The 19,080-nt window shown below is 38.6% G+C and overlaps 3 protein-coding genes across 4 annotated transcripts; 2 read left to right on the forward strand and 1 right to left on the reverse strand.

Annotated features, from left to right (window-relative positions):
• Positions 1–1,527: 1,527 nt before the first annotated feature.
• On the forward strand, positions 1,528–10,862 carry LOC122996891 (rab5 GDP/GTP exchange factor-like). Of its 2 annotated transcripts, none has more exons than XM_044372692.1 (9): positions 1,528–3,265; positions 7,374–7,558; positions 7,984–8,111; positions 8,492–8,643; positions 8,754–8,823; positions 8,911–9,046; positions 9,142–9,236; positions 9,342–9,598; positions 9,702–10,862. In XM_044372692.1, exons 2-9 carry the CDS (start codon positions 7,401–7,403, stop codon positions 10,116–10,118), a joined length of 1,413 nt encoding a protein of 470 aa, XP_044228627.1. In that variant the 5' UTR covers positions 1,528–3,265; positions 7,374–7,400; the 3' UTR covers positions 10,119–10,862. The 2 variants fall into 2 exon arrangements, with proteins under 2 accessions (XP_044228627.1, XP_044228620.1); XM_044372685.1 differs by lacking the exon at positions 1,528–3,265 and adding an exon at positions 5,673–5,970.
• Positions 10,863–11,926: 1,064 nt separating this feature from the next.
• psmd9 (proteasome 26S subunit, non-ATPase 9) lies at positions 11,927–14,892 on the forward strand. The gene is made up of 6 exons (XM_044372712.1): positions 11,927–12,117; positions 12,248–12,347; positions 13,129–13,322; positions 13,452–13,553; positions 13,884–13,972; positions 14,285–14,892. Exons 1-6 carry the CDS (start codon positions 11,992–11,994, stop codon positions 14,310–14,312), a joined length of 639 nt encoding a protein of 212 aa, XP_044228647.1. The 5' UTR covers positions 11,927–11,991; the 3' UTR covers positions 14,313–14,892.
• Positions 14,893–15,108: 216 nt separating this feature from the next.
• Positions 15,109–18,739, reverse strand: gtf2h3 (general transcription factor IIH, polypeptide 3). Its single transcript, XM_044372701.1, has 13 exons — positions 18,354–18,739; positions 18,130–18,209; positions 17,935–18,041; positions 17,584–17,723; positions 17,228–17,290; positions 16,701–16,730; positions 16,577–16,605; positions 16,418–16,492; positions 16,276–16,329; positions 16,113–16,181; positions 15,871–16,006; positions 15,740–15,776; positions 15,109–15,642 (listed from the first exon to the last, which is right to left on the reverse strand). The coding sequence occupies exons 1-13, from the start codon at positions 18,361–18,363 to the stop codon at positions 15,573–15,575; spliced, it is 900 nt and encodes a 299-aa protein (XP_044228636.1). The 5' UTR covers positions 18,364–18,739; the 3' UTR covers positions 15,109–15,572.
• Positions 18,740–19,080: the final 341 nt, after the last annotated feature.

Below are 19,080 nucleotides of genomic sequence, written 5' to 3' on the forward strand. Positions count from 1 at the left end.
TTCATGAAATTTCGCCTGGATAATGATCAAATTGATTATGTATAATTCATTAATTGTGTTACTATTGTTATTGAAGAGACCAAACAATATATTTTTCCGGTAGAGAGAAAAGTCAGCGTAAATATTATCAACAATATATCGGGTTACATCTTTCCAGAATTTGTTAAGTGTTACGATAAATAAAGTTTAATAAAGGATTTCAATAATATTATATGCGCTGTGTTTACGGCATTTGGGGGATTAAGCTCAAAGCAGACCTAACGATTTTGTGACTCCCTTAATCAATTGATTTCGGTGGGGAAAAACGGGGAATCGATACATTTTGTATCACTAATTCATCACAGAATAATGACATCTTGAATATCGACACTGAGGGTAGAGATTAATACAAAATTCAAAATCTGAAGTGATAATAGAGGTAAATGTAGGAAAAAAGATGTTATTTTTCCAGGTTAAGATCAGGACATACAGGTCTCAATGCTCCTTTATACATCATGAAAAAGAGTGTCAGATAAATGTGAGACTTGTATCTGCTAGGAAACTGTTGAGCATGTGCTGATAAGTTGGAGGAAATTCACTGTAGAAAGAGAAAGGCAGTGAGAGAGAGAGAGAGAGAGAGAGAGAGAGAGAGAGAGAGACAGAGACAGAGAGACAGAGAGAGACATGCTTTGCAAGAGCTCTTAGACTATTTGATCTGTTTGTTGTTTAAACAAAGTGAAATGCCTAATTTTTACACTTATATGCCATAAGAAAGAAAGAAGAAGACAAATGCAACCTCAAAAGAGCAACAACTACAGATTACAGTGGACAGTAGTGACCAGAGGAGCAGACACAAGGACCAAACCAGGACAATCTATACTAAGGTACTGAAGAACATTCATCTACTAGGACATGGAGGGATTTATCTGTAATGAAAACGTGAAAAGGAACTGGAAAACCCTGAAAACTCATCTTCTCCACGTTTTTTGATATTTTGATCAGTCTATTTGTTCATACTTTATTTAAACAGTTAGCTAAATTAAGCTAACATTAGCACTGGCAGTTGGCAGTTGACAGTTGACAGTTGTCAGTTGGGATCGCACTCCATTGTCAATTGGGATCGCATGCCATTGTCAGTTACTTGTCAGTTGCTTCATTCCAATAAGGTCCAGTGAGAGCCAATCAAAAACTAGAAATAATCGGACCAATCAGAGTGCTGTACACAAACAGTCCCACCAATATGAGCCAATCAGAGACACTCCCCTACTGCTCAAATCTGGCTAACCACCTGCCAATCAATTACCATCCTGAGGCAAAAAATTAATCTCAAAGAAGAGAGTTTAAGCAAAAGCTGCTGGAAGGAAGACCTGAGACTCTGTTTGCTGATTTTTATAAAAATGGAGACATCAGCAACCTAATATTTTACTCTGGACACCCCAGTGTGTGGCACAGTGCCATCATCCTCCACCACCCATCTGCAGAAAGAAAAGGCATTTTCAATGGATGGAAACTACCGCTAAAAGAGAGTGAGGACCCAGATACAGTGATGACAACTATCAACATCTACAAAACTGGGAAGATTATGGTACAAGGCAATTTAAAGAACTTTCAATCTGAATTTCAAACCCTCAAAACACTAGCAGGAGCACAGAGAAAGAAATCTGGCCCTGATGTCACTTTCCCTCTGGATCCCCCACAGAGAACTTCAGCTGCCTCCCCATCACCAACACACAGTAGCCTGGCAGAGGAGGAACAGAGCGGCAAGGAGAGGGAACTGACCAACAATATCCCCCCTCTCATATATACCACCATGAATGAAATGAGAGATAAGCTTGCACATATGGAAAGTGAACTGGTGCAACTTCAGGACATTTCCCTCCAGACAAACTCTCTTCGAGAATCAAACAAAGCCATCCATCAGCAACTGTCAACCATGAAGACACAATATGAACAAACCCAGACCTAGCTAAAAGAACTTCAGCATGACATGACACATGCAGGAAAGAATTAGAGAAATGCTTAGAGAAATGCAACAAGAGATAACTGACAACAAGAAAGAGATGTCTTTACTGGCTGAGAAGCTGAGAGAGAAAGAAATGACAATTCACAGCCTCAGCCAGCAGCTGCAACTTCCTGCTAACCCAAATCTGCATCCCCCTGAACCACAAACCCTCACCAGCCCACTGGCTGCCTCTCCTGACCTGCAGCAGACACCAGAACCACCGACAAACCTCAGTGTTCCTCGTGAACAGCAACACCCATCAGAGCAATCATCACTTCCCACCGTACAATATAAATGGGACATTGTTTTTCTTACAGACTCTAATGGGAAGTTCCTGGATGAAAAAAGACTGTTTCCAAACCACAAAGTAACCAAAATCCGATGCCCAACTACTAACAAAGCCCTTGACCTGCTATCTGAAGAACATCTTGGCAGCCTGAGCCACATCATCATCCATACAGGCACCAACGATGTGAGAGCCCAGCAGGACGGGTTGCAACATCACTAAGAGCAGTGATCAACAAGGCCAGCAACACTTTTCCTAACACAAAGATTGTCACGTCCACCCTGTTCCCACGAAAAGACTTCCACCCTAAAACTATTTTAGGAATCAATGCCAGCATGTCAAGAGATTGTGCCCTCAGACTGAACGTATATCTGGTCCATCACCCAACCCTCGGTGTCGACAACCTCTATGACCAAGTACACCTCAAACAAGAATATGTTTCTGTCTTCGCAAGGACACTAAAAGACGCTGCGCTGGGCCACATCCCCACATTGAGCAACCAAAACAGCAGAAGAGAGGACAGAACACAGACAGTGCCGACCAGGACACAGGGACCAGCAAACCAGAGACAAGAAAGGAGAGGTCCACCAAGACCACCACACCAGCACCGACAACACCCCGGACACGGGGTCCACCGAGCACTGCCAAGGAACTCCTGAATTTCTTCTTGCACATCACCCAGACCCCTACCCCCACCCCAACCCCTGACTACCACTGCCATGCCCACCCCACCATGGACCCCAACTTCTACCCCCACGTCCATGCCCACCTCACCTTGGCCCCCCACCCCCTCCCAGGAGTGCCACCGTGGACACAGCAGGACCACCATAAACATGGAAAGACCTCCGCTCAGCACCACCATCACAGCTGCACAGACCGCAGCTACATGAGAGAAGCTATGCTGAAGCCCTCACTGGAGCTCCAGACTGCTGACTGATGACCAACATCAAACACATGCTCACCCTCATCTGCACTCGTCTTACTGGCCAGGAGCCCTGGTGAACGCACACTAGTGCATGCATGTACACACACACACACACACACACACACACACACACACACACACGTACACATATACACACACACACATATACACACATATACACACACACATGTTATTGTTATAAACTGCTGTTGTAAACTGTTTATCAGTACTGTTAACTGATCAAATTAATATCATTACAATTATACAAATATTAATACTGTTTATATAAACCAATTCTATGTTTAAAATAATCTCTCACAATTCTAGGTATATAATCCATAGTTTAAAGTTTCTTCTCTTGGAAGTAGCACAGTAGATTATGAAGTAACAGATTTGGACCCTTTCTCTTTCAGAGCATTCACAGTTAAGCAACAAACCCCCTTTTCAGACCATAAACAGATCAGGATCTACCTTAAAAGAATACACTCTAACCAACCATACCCCAACTCCAGTAAATTATATCATATAACAGCTCACTACATATGGAAGCAAAATAGGTTATCTGAATATCAGGAGGCAATGAGCAGCCATGGAATCCAAGAGCCTTTAAATTCTTTCCTGGCCTGTTCATATTCACACAGTCAAGAAGGAGTAAACGTGGCCACAGAGCACATTAACAATATCTTTCATCATGTGGCACAAAAATCTATCTTATCCTTCCTAAAACTAAACCCAAAAAAGAGAAAACAAGAAAAATGGTTTGACTCAGAATGCAAAAACATGAGGAAAAAACTAAGACAATTATCCAACCAGAAACACAGAGCTCCAGAAAATCAGGAGCTACATATTCACTATGGTGACACACTCAAACAATATAAACAGACACTGAGAACTAAGAGAGAGCAACACCTCAAAAACCAAGTCAACTTAATAGAAGAATCAATAAACTCAAACAGTTTCTGGGATCACTGGAAGACCTTAGACAATAATAATAATAATAATAATAATAATAATAATAATAATAATAATAATAATAATAATAATAATAATAATAATAATAATCTAGCCATTCAAGATGGAGACATATGGATAAAGCACTTCAAAGACTTATACAAAGAAACTCACAACACACCCGAACAAGACCAAATACAAGGAAAATCGAACCAATTAGAAACAATCATGAAGGAATACCAAAACCCATTAGATTACCAAATTACCAAAAATGAATTAGACCAAAAACTGAAAACCCTAAAATGTAGAGAAGCCTGTGGACCTGACAGCATCCTTAATGAGATGCTGAAACACATGGACTCTAAGTTCAGATCAGCCATTCTGAAACTTTTCAATTTAGTACTCAGAGTTGGCTATTTTCCTGACATATGGAGTGAAGGACTAATAAGCCCCATATTTAAAAGTGGGGACAAGACAGACCCCCAAAATTACTGTGGAATCTGCATAAATTCATGTCTGGGAAAAGTCTTATGTAGTATACTAAATTTACGAATCATAAACTTCATTACAGAGCATCATTTATTAAGCAAAAGCCAAATTGGATTCCTTCCTGAATTTAGAACCACAGATAATATTTTACATTGAACCCTCTAATTGATAATTACGTGCACAAAATGATAGAAAAATTTATGCTTGCTTTGTGGATTTTTCAAAAAGCTTTTGATTCAACTGGCACAACAGCCTTTTCTTTAAATTGATCGAAAGTGGTATTGGAGGAAAAGTATATGATCTGATCAAATCAATGTATTCTAAAGCAAAATGCTCAATTAAGATTGGAACAAAGAAAACAGAATCTTTCTGCCAGAGACGTGGAGTAAGACAAGGCTGTAGCCTCAGCCCCATGCTATTCAATATATACATTAATGAACTGGCAAAACAATTTCCCCTGCACCTGAACTGAAATTACAAGACACTGAAATAAAGTGTCTCCTATATGCTGATGACCTGGTCCTGCTGTCCCTCACCAAAGAAGGGTTACAGCAACACTTATTAGAACTGGAAAAATACTGTCAAACCTGGGTCCTGACAGTCAACCAGCCCAAAACTAAAGTGCTCATTTTTCAGAAAAGGTCCAGACTACAGAGAAACACCAGCTTCACAATTGGAAACAACCCTATCGAACAAACAAATCACTACACATATTTAAGACTAAAAATTTCAAACACAGGAAATTTTAGCTTGGCTGTGAATGAACTAAAAGACAGCTTTCTATGCCATCAACAGATCAATAAACACTGAACTAGCAATTAGAACTTGGCTCAAAATATTCAAATCAATCATTGATATAACTGGTTCAAATGGCTTTATTTAAATGTTTAAACGAACAGGTTTGATACCCAGAATATAACTTCTAAGTCATGATGTTACACACACCGGTACGTTAGGTGGCGGTGTGCACCTTAACGTTGATTTGTAGTCCGCCAGTACAACCAAAGAAGAAGAAGAAGATATCGCATGTTGTTCGAAATGTCACATGGTTCCAACCTTAGAGTTGGTGTCCGGAAGAATTTTCCGGTTGCACAGGTTTGAAAGCAGCTGATCTCTGTTGCTGATTATCTGGCTGTGGTTCATGTCGTCAACTTTTACTGTTTTTTTTAGCTTGTCTTACATTTTCGCCACCGCTGTTTCTTACTTTTTTCGCTACATCCCGTTGACTGAGGTCTGAAGGATTATCGCTGCGAGGACTTTGTGACGGTTCAGACAGCAGAAAGAGAAAAATAGCACTCCTATAAGGAAGCGGCTAGTTATGATTTCACCAACTGACAGGTGAGGAGACATTATAATTGTCTACAGGGGACTTATCCATGTGAGAAATAGCGCTTTAAGTCCGACACAAGTTGAGTGAGATTATGCATCTAACCGAAAAAGTTAGCTAACTTTAGCCGGTGGTTGTTATCTCCAATCCGCTCAGCTGACTAAAACTATTAAGTAGCTAACAATGTTAGTTAGCCAACACTCAGCTCTCATAAACCTTTAGACAGTGAGGTAAGTCTCACCTGTCAGCTCAGCTACTGTTAAACCATATTAACTATCTGCGCTTTGAACGTAATAATTTGAAAAAGTTTCCAAACAGCGTTGACAGTTGTTAGCTAGGAACATAAAAACTGTAATGAAGGATATAAAAGTAAAGGATAATCACACTCTATGAAACTTTGTATGATTAAGTAGTTTAAACAGCATTAAATACTTGGACAAAATGTCCTTTTAATCATCAGCAGTTTTAAAGTTGTTTTTTGTAACTGTAAGCCAATTCAGAATCAGTAATTTACATAAGTATTTGTCAAGAATAGTTCATATGCATTGTCTAAACTGTAGTCAAGTCAATTTTATTGATATCACAGGTCACTAATTTGCCTCAGGGGGGCTTTACAGTCTGTACAGCAATACAACATCCTCTATCCTTAGACCCTCAATTCGGATAAGAAAAAAACTCCCTAATAAAAGCCCTTTTAAAGGGGAAATAAATTCTTAAAATTGTGTCTTCTACTTCATTGAGAAATCCTGAAACTATGAATCTGTAAATATTTTTCATTTCAAAAGTTAAACTGAGAGACGCAAGATGTCTTCTACTTCACTAAAAAGTTGATTCTCAGTGTTATATTGAACCATTATTGGCTCCAAACTAGTTGTGATGTTCAAAAGATCATGCTCACACATACATACTTTAAACTCAGAGTAAATGTGAGCTCAGAGAAACTTTGCTCCTACAGCAGATGAATGTGAAAACAGTCTCCAAGTGTCAAACTCTGCACATACAGTGATGGACAAACATCCAAGTTAAATAACCATCGGCTAAGCACGTGGAGCAGTAATTCACTTCAAAATGCAAAAATCGCAACTTTCTTTCTCTTAAAGGCAACACTTTTTGAAATTGTTAAGTTCAAGAGCATTGGAGAGGAGTATTTCTGGGTTTTAGCGTGCTGTACTGCAGCACTCTAAGAGCAGGGCCAAGTAAAGAAGCCTGAGGTTATGTGCCATGTTTAGGACAACCAGGCTCTTGAGCAGTGAACGCTAAGCACGTGAGATTTAGTTCCCTGCAGCCACAAACACAAGACAAACTGGGTCTCCTTTGAAAGATTTAACATTCAAATGAATCGCATTAGAGCTACAAAGTTACACTGAAAACCCTTTTATTTTCTGTTGTGAAATAGTAATGATATGTCCAACAGGTGGGAGTAATATATAAGAGCTCTACAATGTGGACAGACAAGCAAAGAGGAATCAGAGTTTCTCAGGAGGAGCTGCTCTGCAAGAACGCCTGTGGGTATTATGGAAACCCTGCATGGCAAGGTTTCTGCTCCAAGTGCTGGAGAGAGAGAGCCCGTCCAGCTGGAGCCGAGAGACAAGACGCGAGGTGAACACACACACAGTTTATAGCGATCATTCGGAGCATTTACATCTGGACATTTTTGTCAGGTATAATGACATTTTGACCATGGTTTGCTATATTAAGGTGGTGGTCTCGTGTGGAAATTGATTCTTGTCACAACACCTAAAACACAATACATCATAGAAACTTCAGTTACACCATTGTGCTCTCCCTTTAAGGAAAAGACTTCAGAGGAGATTGTTATGTTAATAAGATAAATAGAGCTACTTTATTAAGTCCATGAATTAAAGCAGATAGTGGTTATTGTCATTTTATTTACTCATTAATATGTATAGTTAATTACTGCTTTGGTAACATTACTATCTTCTAACTATCAGCTGGAGGCAATTTAAGTACTTCAGATTAAAACAGGTTTAGTTTTGGATATCTAATGTTGTCGTTCCTTGCAGACCAAGCAATGACGGAACTCCTCTCACCTTCTCCAAATTTGAGGAGAAGAAAAATGCGGAAAAGGGCCGTCGAATTAACACAATGAGGAGACTCTTCTGGGGTAGCCCATCACCTCCCAAACGTCAAGGTACTTCTGGTTAGCTCTGTGTACTTTGATCCTGTGCTCTCAGATACATCAATTTGAAAAGTTGTCTTTTCACAGCATGTTTCTAAACGCAGTAGTTTCTTATGCCCCGTCGGTATGTGGAATGTTTTTTTGTGCCTAAGAGTAAAAATCCCTCATCAGCTGCTTCACCAAATTTGGGTCGGACTCCGGGCATATCTCCTAAGAATTCAGAGCAAAAAGGTCTTGACAGAGAAATGATAACAAAGATACATTTGAGAGCTGGTAATTGGAAAAAAATCAACAAAAAAACTAAGTACAACCAATTTTAAGGTCCTGCTACTAGAGAGTGAACCTGGGTATCTGTGATGTTGATAATTAACATCTCCCTTTTCCTTCTCTAGAGTCTTCTGAAACACATACAAATGTGTTGAAAGCCTACCAGGGCCTTGAGCCTGGGGACTTCACTGGTTTCCTAAAGATACTTCGGAGCCCATCCTCCCAGCGCTTGCAGTCCCGATGTACAGCTTTCCTCAAAACAATGGAGGCTTACCATGTAAATATCTGTTTAAGAGTTTAATATGGTTATTCTATCACATTACAATTTTCATAAAATCTCTTTGATACTGCATGGTAGAGCTGATTAGAGTCTCATCATCTGTACAGGATCTACCGGTACAGAAGCAGTCGGATCTTGTGCAGGATTTCTACCAGTCCTTTGCTGAATATTTTAGCAGTGAGTACAGATCAGTTCAACATTCCTGGGGCTGTTTATTCTGCTGACACGGGAATATTAAATGACTTTTGTCGTTTTTATATTTAGGTTTCTCCGAGGCCCAGGTCACTCAGATAATGGAGCATGTGGAGAAGCTGATAATGACACGGTTGCACAAATGGGTTTTCTGCCATGACAGCTGTGATGATGAACAGAAGGACCTGGCTCTGCAGAGAAGAATACGGTTAGATTTACATACAAGTTACCTGTGTTGCATTAAATTGAAACCTCCTAACCGAAACCCCTGCTGGATGCTGACTGATGTCTTTGTCTTTGCAGTTCATTAAACTGGGTTACTCCTCAGATGCTGGGTGTACCTTTTCCAGAAAATAACACCACAGTCACAGGTGATCCCTTTCTGCCGGCTATAACAGGTGATTCTATATTTCACTACTTCATCTCATGAGAAAAAGTATGTCAAATTTCACATATGCAAGTTCTGAAATTCTGGTCTTTGACATCTAATTTATTTCCAACAGCCATAATTGAGATGGATGCCAAACGAGCGCCTCAGGACAAACTTGCATGTGTGTCCAAATGCAGTCAGCACGTTTTCGAAGCACTCTCCACCTCGAACACTGAGCCCGCTAATGCCGATGACTTCCTGTCAGGCCTGGTTTATGTGGTGCTGAAGGCCAATCCACCTCGATTACACTCCAACATGCAATATGTGATTCGTTTTGGCCTCCCTCACAGTCTGATGGCAGGAGAGAGCGGCTACTATTTCACAAATTTGGTCAGTTTATTGCAAGTGTAGTGAAATTCACTCATCTGGCATACAAAAAACAACGTTTTTTGTAAGATCTGTTAATCACTCACGCTGTTGTCCTCTGTTTTAGTCTTGTGCAGTGGCCTTCATTGAAAAACTGGATGGACCAGCACTCAACCTCAGTCCAGAAGAGTTTGAGGGCTACATGCTGCGTCAGCGAGCTCCCTTTGCACGAAGCAAGAGGCAGCAAGCTGCCAGTGAAACACAACACCTGCTAGAGGAGCTGAAGGGCAGACAGGAGAAGCTGGACCAAGGAATGGATGCTCTCGGCGTGCAGCTACAAAAGTGGGTGCAAGCAGTTAATTCACAACTGGATGAGGCAACAGGCCAGCTTGCTGTGGTGCAGAAGGAGATAACAGCTCAGTCGGAGCTCTCACAGCTCTCATCCTCATCTCATGACACGGTGCCACCGGGGGACGACACCAAAGACCAGACGGTGCTGGTGTTTTCAGATGAATGTGCAGGTCCTGAAGATACAGACTGTTAGCTATTAAAAAAAACAAAACATCTAATTTGGTACTTGACTTTTTTAATCCTCAGCACTAATGTTTGTAGGTTGCAGAAAGAAACACAGATTTATATTCAAGTGCCACATTTGCACAAGTTCCAACCTTAGAAATCTGAGAATTTGTAAGCCATTTGAACATGAAGGAAATATTTATAAATGACACTTTTTCCATTAATATCACAGGGTGCACAGGTGCTTTTAATGGCTTTGTTAAGATAATAGTTTGCACATATTTCCTGTTTGAGGATGAAGGCCATCACACTTACATTCCAATTTACAATATATGCACAAATATTGATCAGAAGTAATATACACAGGTTAACACTCAGGTTACGCAGCACTTGAGGATATCGTCTAACACTTTAAGGGTGCTTATTTAATATTGACCTTTTTCCAATAGTGTATATCAATGTGCCTACTCATACAATGCTGTGAAGTGAATAAATATGCTAGAGGAGGAAATATTAGATGGCAGTTGATCCACTTAGACCACTACAAGTCACAGGGGGTATTTAGTTTAATCAGGTTTTTCAGAGCTCTGTGTTGCCTTCATTGTCTGTACGAGGATGAAATTACTGGTGCAACACAATTGTATTTATTTTACCATCTGTGTTAGTGTGGAGTAGGTACACAGTGTTTACAGATGTCTTTTGAAGAAATTAAAGGAGTTTATGTTATGATAAAAAATTGTATCCAATATTAAATATTATATCTATGATTTAATATTGTGTGCGTTTGTGCTTTTCTTTCATTTTTCAGCAGACTGAGGAAGAGAGTGATATTTGTGTTTAATCTTGATGAATGTAATGTCAAAAAGAAATGTTTTGTTGGTCTCAAAAAAAGTCAATTTAAGGACTAAAAAAACTGCTTTGTGACAGTAAATGTGCTTATATATAATGATTTCATACTGAGAATGCTCTTCCACTGCTTAAGTACTAATAATTATAGTCAATCACTTCTACAATTATATATGGATTTTTTGCCATGGAGGAATTAAATATTCACTCTGAACATACTCTGTTATTGTTGTACTTAAAGGACAGTTTCACAATTATTCAAGTGTGTCTTAAAACAACATTCAGGTGCCCATATGAACACAAACAGGTTTTCCTCACTGTAATGATTCTTCTTGTTTATACTGACTATTAAAAGATCTTGTTCAAATGTGCTTTCAATGTAAGTGATGGAGGCCAAAATCCACAGTGTGTCCACACAGTGATTTTGTGAAAAAATGCATTTAAAGGTTTATCTGAAGCGTATATGAGGCTTCAGCAGTCTGAGTTAGTCATATCAAGTGGATATCTGCCACATTTACAGTCTTTTTAGCATCAAATTCCCTCTTTGTGTTTCCCTGTTGAGCTGCAGTGGAAGATATCTACTTGATTTGACTAGTTTGGAAGGCTGAAGCTTCATATTAGCTTCAGATTAACTTTGAAATGCATTTTTGCACAGGAGGAGGCTTGTGGATTTTGAAAAGAAAGGATCTTCTAATGGTCAGTATGAACAGGAGGAACGATAACAAGAAAAACAGTTTTCATTTGGGAACAATACTATTTTTTAAGACAGACTTAACTTCAAATGTGTGAATATCATGTATAAAAGGGGACACGGATAAAAGAGTCAAAAAGAGCCAAAATTGACAAAGACTATCTTGCATTTGAAATAAGGGTTGTGAATTATTTGGTGGTTGTTTAACTGCTTATGACATGTCTTTGGGATTGAGTCTTCTTTCATCGACCAGTTGGTGGCAGTAGATTCGCTGCAACCTACATGAAAAAAGACGAAGAAGATTCGGTATCAGGCCTACAATTCACCGGGATCACAGAATTCGTCTTACACCGTGAACAGGAAGATGAGGATGACAGGGGAAAGCAGTTCTGGAAACTCAGAAACAACAATGGATGATGTAAAAAATCTTATTAAAAAGAAAGATAACATCGAAGAGCAGATAAAAGCGTATTACGACGTTTTGGAGGACGTAAGTCTGTCAGACAACCAGTAATAGTAGTCAATAATAGTCACCTGCAGCGCTAAGCTAACTCAAGGCTAACTTACATCATTTAGGTTAACTGAATGTACTTTAAACATGGCTTTCTTTACGTTTACAGCAAGGTGTCGGAGTTGAAGGTCCCTTGGTTGATGCAGAGGGTTACCCCAGAGACGATGTTAACTTGTACCAGATCAGGAACGCGAGACACAACATTTCCTGTAAGTAACAGTTGTTTCTAGTGTTTTCTGGGACCAGTTTATGTAACAGGATGTTTTGGGAGCAGCACATTTTCCAGCAAGCCTCTTGTTCCGCGGTCATTCAGGGATAATTGACTTGAACTGACTGAAAAATCCAGGACAGAATAATCCACACCACAACTGGCCAAATATTGGCTATCAATATAGTTTGATAGATATTGATATCATTTTTCTGAAAATATGTTAATGTATGTTAATTAGCTCGAACTTTTTTCATTTACAATTTATATGCTTCTTATTCTTTTCTTTTATTCTCTTTGTTATTCATCTGTAAAATGCCAGAAAATAGTAAGTTCAGTAGAAATCAACAATACTTGCATATTCGATTATATATATATATATATATATATATATATATATATATATATATATATATATATATTATGCATTATACATATTCAATGATTCTGGATTTTTCAATTAAGATGAAAGGAGTAGATTTTAATGATCTTTAGCTAGTGTGTATGTGTTGAACTTTTTTTTGGAAAAACCATATCAGACATAAATTATTCCTAGCATTTTATGTATTTTGGGGTATTTTTATGTCTTAAAACATGTGTGGAGGAGATCTGCAAATAAGAAGTTAAACCATCAATTGATCATTAGAATAGTTGCCAATTAAGTTTCTGTCAATAGTCTAATTGTTCTAGCTCTACATCACAGCATTTCTCCTTTTGAGAATAAACTTTTTCATAATAAAACATAAACATTTCTAAAGTAATGCCTCGATTGTGTCTTTCAGGCCTGCAGAATGATCACAAGGCCATCATGGTGGAGATAGAGGAAGCGCTGCACAAGCTGCATGCTCGAGAGAAAGCCAAGCGGGAACAAGATGAGGCAGAAGCCCAGGAAGAGGCGATGGAGCAGCAGGTCACGCTGCCTTCTCCCTTTGCACGGGTGGATGCTGTCACACAAGGATCACCGGCCTGTGGAGCTGTGAGTGATGTGAACTATGCGTTTATATCCAGATATGACAAACTATGACTATTTTACATTGAAGTTAAGACTCAAAGAGTAGCTGTTTCTGTCCTGTGATCGCAGTGTCTGGTGTGTTTCTTTCCAAAGGGCCTCAGAGTTGGAGATGAAGTCATTGAGTTTGGTTCTGTGAACACAGAGAACTTTCAGAACCTGCAGAATATTGCTTCTGTGGTACAACATAGTGAAGGGGTAAGCCACTCAAATAATCCACAGCTGCTTTTTTGATTGGGCAATAAATCTAATTTTATTGTTTTCCATTTTTCAATTCAACTGTGTTGTGATATTTATTATTTTTTCTGATGCTGTTTGTTGTCTAAATTAAAAGAAACCCGAATTCTTCAAGAATGATTTATGAATTCCTTGAGATTGCAGCTAAAAATAGGCTCCTCACTATTTATTTTAAGATTTTTCCATAACACAGATGGTTTGAAGGTCTTCTGGTAGTCAGGTTATGTTCTTTTTATTATATTGCTCAGCCTTATGTGCCTTCTATCTCTGCATTTTCATTTCCTCCTACAGAAACCATTGCGTGTTGTAGTGATCCGGGACGGTCAGAGAGCACAGATGAGCTTGACTCCACAGCGATGGTCAGGCAGAGGTCTGCTGGGGTGAGTGCCATCGACATTCAGTCACGTGTCGGGATTGGCAAAGATTCATCAGTTAGTCTAGTAGAGTTGCTGATATTTAGAAGCAAAGAAAGCCGTGAAGCCCCCAATAAACAAAGTTACTGAAATGCTACAAGTGAAGCAGAGTAAATGTTTCTCTCAGTGTGTTTTACTTTGACAAGTAGCAATGTTATTGTTAAAATACGTCTACACCTTAAAACGCTCAGTTTAAATAGATCTAAACAGCTGTCTGTTGGTGTTAGCAGGTTTAAAGTGGTTCACATCACTCACAAGCCTGTCCTTGTTCTTTTTCAGATGCAACATTGTTCCAATCCATCGATGATCACCGTGACATTGGACAGCATTGTGAAACCCCTCCCCTACTTTTATCATCTCTGGATGGTTTCAAAGAAATTAACTGACTCTGTACACACTGCAGAAATTAGAAATTTGAGAATCTTAATCAAATCTGGATCTATTTCCTTCATACGAGAGCAGATTTCAGTTTGGGATGTATGAAAACAAAGTGTCAAAGTGCTTCTGTTATAGAAGTTGTGTTGAGTTTACTTAACTGAGTGAACATTTCTACTTGATACTCTGAATAGATTCTTTCATGTTAAAACAATTGACTTTAAGTTGAAGAAGAGTTTTTCCCTCTTAGGAGCGTGAATGTACTCAGCAAATGTCATTGCAAGTATTGATATGTTTTCTACATATTGTGTGCAAGTGGTAATTTTGGTTCAAGAGTAGCACTAAAAAAAACAGAAAAGAAGCCACTGGAGACTTTGGAGAGTAATTGATTCACTTTGCTTCTATCGTTGTGAGGCTTGATGACCCATCAAATGTTATGTAGCAGCAAATCAGGGAATGTTGATATGATGATGGATTACTACTGAAATGTTTATTTAACATTTAATCAAAGATTTTATTTATTTTGAGTGAACTTCTTTCATACACAACTCACTGTGTTCATTAAGTAAAATATTCCTTCTTCTACACATCATTGATGATTGATTTGACCGAACAGAGATGAAGAATTTGAACTATCTATATGGATGAGTCCGTTATAGTGAGATGACAAAAAGCCATATGTGACCAACATGTCTTAAAACAAAGAGGAATTTGTTACATTTTCCAAACACATTTCAAAAAGTTTTATTTTATAAAAATGTACACAACAAATGCCAAAAATATTTCTTTTCAAAAGCAGGAACTCCTCTTTACCCAACATCATACACTGCTAAATTTCAGTATGTGCCAATTAATATAATTATGAACACAATCACATCAATAAAGACGTGTGAACACATGTTATGAACTTGGACCAAATGTTTGTATTTATATGCTAAATATTTGCATATTCTCATTGATCAGATTACTCAGGAAGACACAATCGTCTCCACAAAGTCAAAATACCTGATTAACAGGTATAAATGTGACATCAGTTCAGTAGTAGCATGAAAAGGTAGTGAATGTTTTCATTTGGCCCCATTGCTTCAAAGGATGTAAATGGGGTTTGTTACAAATCTCTGCCAAACAAAAATGGTAAAATCTGTAACACGAAGAGAGAAAAATAACTTCATTCATAACTAATTTGCAGAAATCATGTGGCTGTCTTGAGTTTCTTCTTTTTGGCCTTGACCATCTGTGGTAGTTGGATTTTGAAGGCAGTCCTGTGAAGATAAAAATCACAGCAAAATTTCAGACGTATACCAACAGTGGCCGATGAAAAGAGTTTTGGATTTAAGATTTAGTCTTTAAAATACTCACTCGCAAGTTGTACAGATGGGGCTGAAGTTGCAGAATACTTTTAAGAGAAGACAAGAAAGCGTCACCGAAAAACATAACCGCAGCTTTTAAAAGTAATATCAAGATTTTAGTGGTGGGATCTGAGCACTTACTTGACAAACAAACTGAGCAGACATAACCGATTTCAATGAGGTTACGATGGCAGAAACACGCAGCTCTGTAGTCCACGTGCACAGGTGGCGGCAGCACCAGCTGTGACCGCTGCTCAGAATCAGGCAGGAACACCCACTGTTCAGAAAACACAACCATCATCATCATTATCAACACAAAGCGACGGTTACTACATTCAAATACAATCTTCTCAGTGATGTGTGAATCTGTGTTGTGCTCTCACCAGAAGATATTGTGCCAGGGCAATCTTCTGAGGTATCTTCAGGTACAATCCTCCTGTTATATCACAAGCCTGAAAAACACACAGCTGAAGGTAAAACACCTGAGTGTAACAGGATAGGATACGAAGAGCATAAAAGAGTAAATGTACACGCTGTAAAACAAACCTGCTGCAGGAGACCTGAGTCTGAATCCAACACGCAGGCATCTATCAGGATGTTCTGTAATAAAATACAAAACAGTGATTTTTTAAAAAACTAAATATACTGTACAGCTGACAGAAAAGTGGCAAAAAACACAAGATTTTACCTGCTTCTGGGCTGCAAAAATCACATTCATGAAGTTCATGTATTGGAGGGCACAGTCCTCTGCTGCTTTTATCACCTGTCCAGCAAAATGAATTACGGAGGTTCAAAATCAGGTGAATAAAAGAAAAGCACTTGTAAAATTAGACTGTTCAGGGCTTACCAATATTCTTGATTTTATCTCCTTTCCAACTAAAAAAGAAAAAGCATAAATTAATATGCACTGAAAAGAAAAAACAACACATATTGAAGAGCATTATTAAGCTTAATATTAACAACAAAATTACCCTCCATGTCCTTTGAGACCCTGTGAATATCTGAATATTAAAGGTTTAAGGAGAATTTGGAAAACATTTCAGTGATCTGCTGCACTCATTGCTTTGTTCAGAAAAAAAATAAAACAATCAGTCATTTATTTCAACTTAAATAGCAAAGAAATCTATTATCTAACAAGGGAAAGTCTTACTAACAGAACAGCACTCCATCATCCAACACATTTAATACAAATACATCAAATGCACAACATTTCTCAACAACAACAACAGTATATAAACTTCATTATATAAAGCTGGTTACAACTTTGTCCAAGTCAAGAGACCCAAACTACAGATGAAAGACCATATGAAAGTGTACATGTAATAATAGTCCTGAAATTTTGCTTATGCAATATAATGTCTCTGTTTAGCTTGTCCTTCTAATTTTACTGCAGTCATTCATGATTGTGAATATACTCTGCTATTAGCAGCTTTACTCACTCTAAGCTGCTATGTGTCATAAATGGTAAAACTGTAAAGAACTTGTATTGAAAGGATACAGCAGAGAGCTTTGGCGAGGGATCCAGCCAACAAAGTATCTGTCGAATTTCCCCTCACTTCAGCTGTAATCACATATGAGGCATAATTCATTTCAAGGAGTCACCAACAGTGTGAAATGAACCAAAAATAAAGTTAAAAGTACAATATATTAACTACTAAGACAGTAATCAGATCATTTTCACATTTTATAATAAAAATAGTCCAATTTGTTTTGCTATCAGTACGTTGAGAAAGCTTATGAGTTGACTTAAGAGTTGTGAAAAGTATTATTGATGATGACGACAAAGTAATAATCTGACAAGGCAGTAAAATCTACACTATATATTCTGTGTTATAAAAACTGACCTGTACCTACTTTTTGACATAAGGTTCCTGATCTCCTCAGCAATAAGGTTATTGGCAACTGACAGGAGTTCATACTTTCCATCCCCACTGGAGGATGCCTCATCCCCACCGTCCCCACCTCTCCAGCTCTTACTGGGATACAGAAATTGACTGAAACAAAGTAAGTGGGAGAGGTTTGCATATAAGCAGTGACATAAAATGCAACAATTGCAAAAACAGTCTTCTTGTGTCAAACTCTGCACATACATCATTCTGCACAGTGAAGCTCAAACATCCAACTGAAGGAACAAGAGGAAACAGACATTTTTGAGTGAAGGGAGCCTTTAAGTTCAGTCTCGTGGAAACTAAACTATGAAGTTACCTGTCTTGACAGTGGCTGGCGATGACTGCCAGCTTGTTTGTCCTGGTCATGGCCATGTGGGAGTTACCCATCACCATGACTGCATCCATACACTTGGACAGGGTGAACTGTGCAGAAACAAGAGAGCAGCATTTAGAAACAACAACCATCTAAGAGTTAGACAGAATAACATCTAAGTTAACAGTACTAAGTTACCTCTGGCTCACGTTGAGCTTGCTGTCCCCACCATATCGGATTTACATCCACGACGATCACCAGCAGATTGATTTCATCCTCTGCAGAAACATGTGACACATTGTAAGAACATAAAGCAGCTTTGACACAGTAAAGCGGCGAACCAGCGTCTCTCAGATGACAAGAGAAGACGTGCACACTGTAAATAAAGTATATTTCATGATTTGAGCCAAACATAACGTTACCTGATGCCATCCCCGGGCAGGACTTTAACGTTAGTTTGATGCGATCAAAGACCAGAAAGTGAAAACTGGAGCTTTATCTTCTGTTAGCTTCCATCTTTCATCTGAAACTCCACACAACTTTGCGAGCTGGTTTTAGTCAGGATATTCTGACAACGTATAGTAATTTATAGTTGTAAAAACAGCTAAATTTATGGGCTTACAGTCACTTTAGCTACTGATGCTTGTGTTACCCACTGCATCAGGGAAACTCTCGCGAGATTTGTATGCGTTGTTTCTTCATTGTGCGGTTTGTTTGTCATAGTACAAAATAATTATGTTTTGTGATGTGACAACGCTATGGATACGGTCTGGTTGGGTTTATGCAAAAAACCCACTTGTTTAGGGTAAAGAAAAGGTTAGGAAAAGATCATGGTTTGGGTTAAAACTATATCTTAAAACAAATCTCGCGAGAACCGGCCAATGCGACGTCTTCTTCTTCTTTGCTGCCGGACTACAAACCAACGTTAAAGGTGCTTCCTGCCACCTACTGTATCGGAAATGTAACATCAGAACTTTACAAAGAAGTTATACCATGGATGTAGTTTTATTCTGGATATTAAACCTGTTTCCAGTATCCCAACTCCTTTCATCGTTAAAATGTGATGTTTCCTAACGTTAGCAGGAATGTTTGAACTGAATTTAACAGATTTTTTTGTCCTCAGTAAAGTTAAAGAAATTCATATTAAGA

This window comes from Thunnus albacares, chromosome 2 (genome assembly GCF_914725855.1).
Source record: "Thunnus albacares chromosome 2, fThuAlb1.1, whole genome shotgun sequence".
NCBI lineage: Eukaryota > Metazoa > Chordata > Actinopteri > Scombriformes > Scombridae > Thunnus > Thunnus albacares.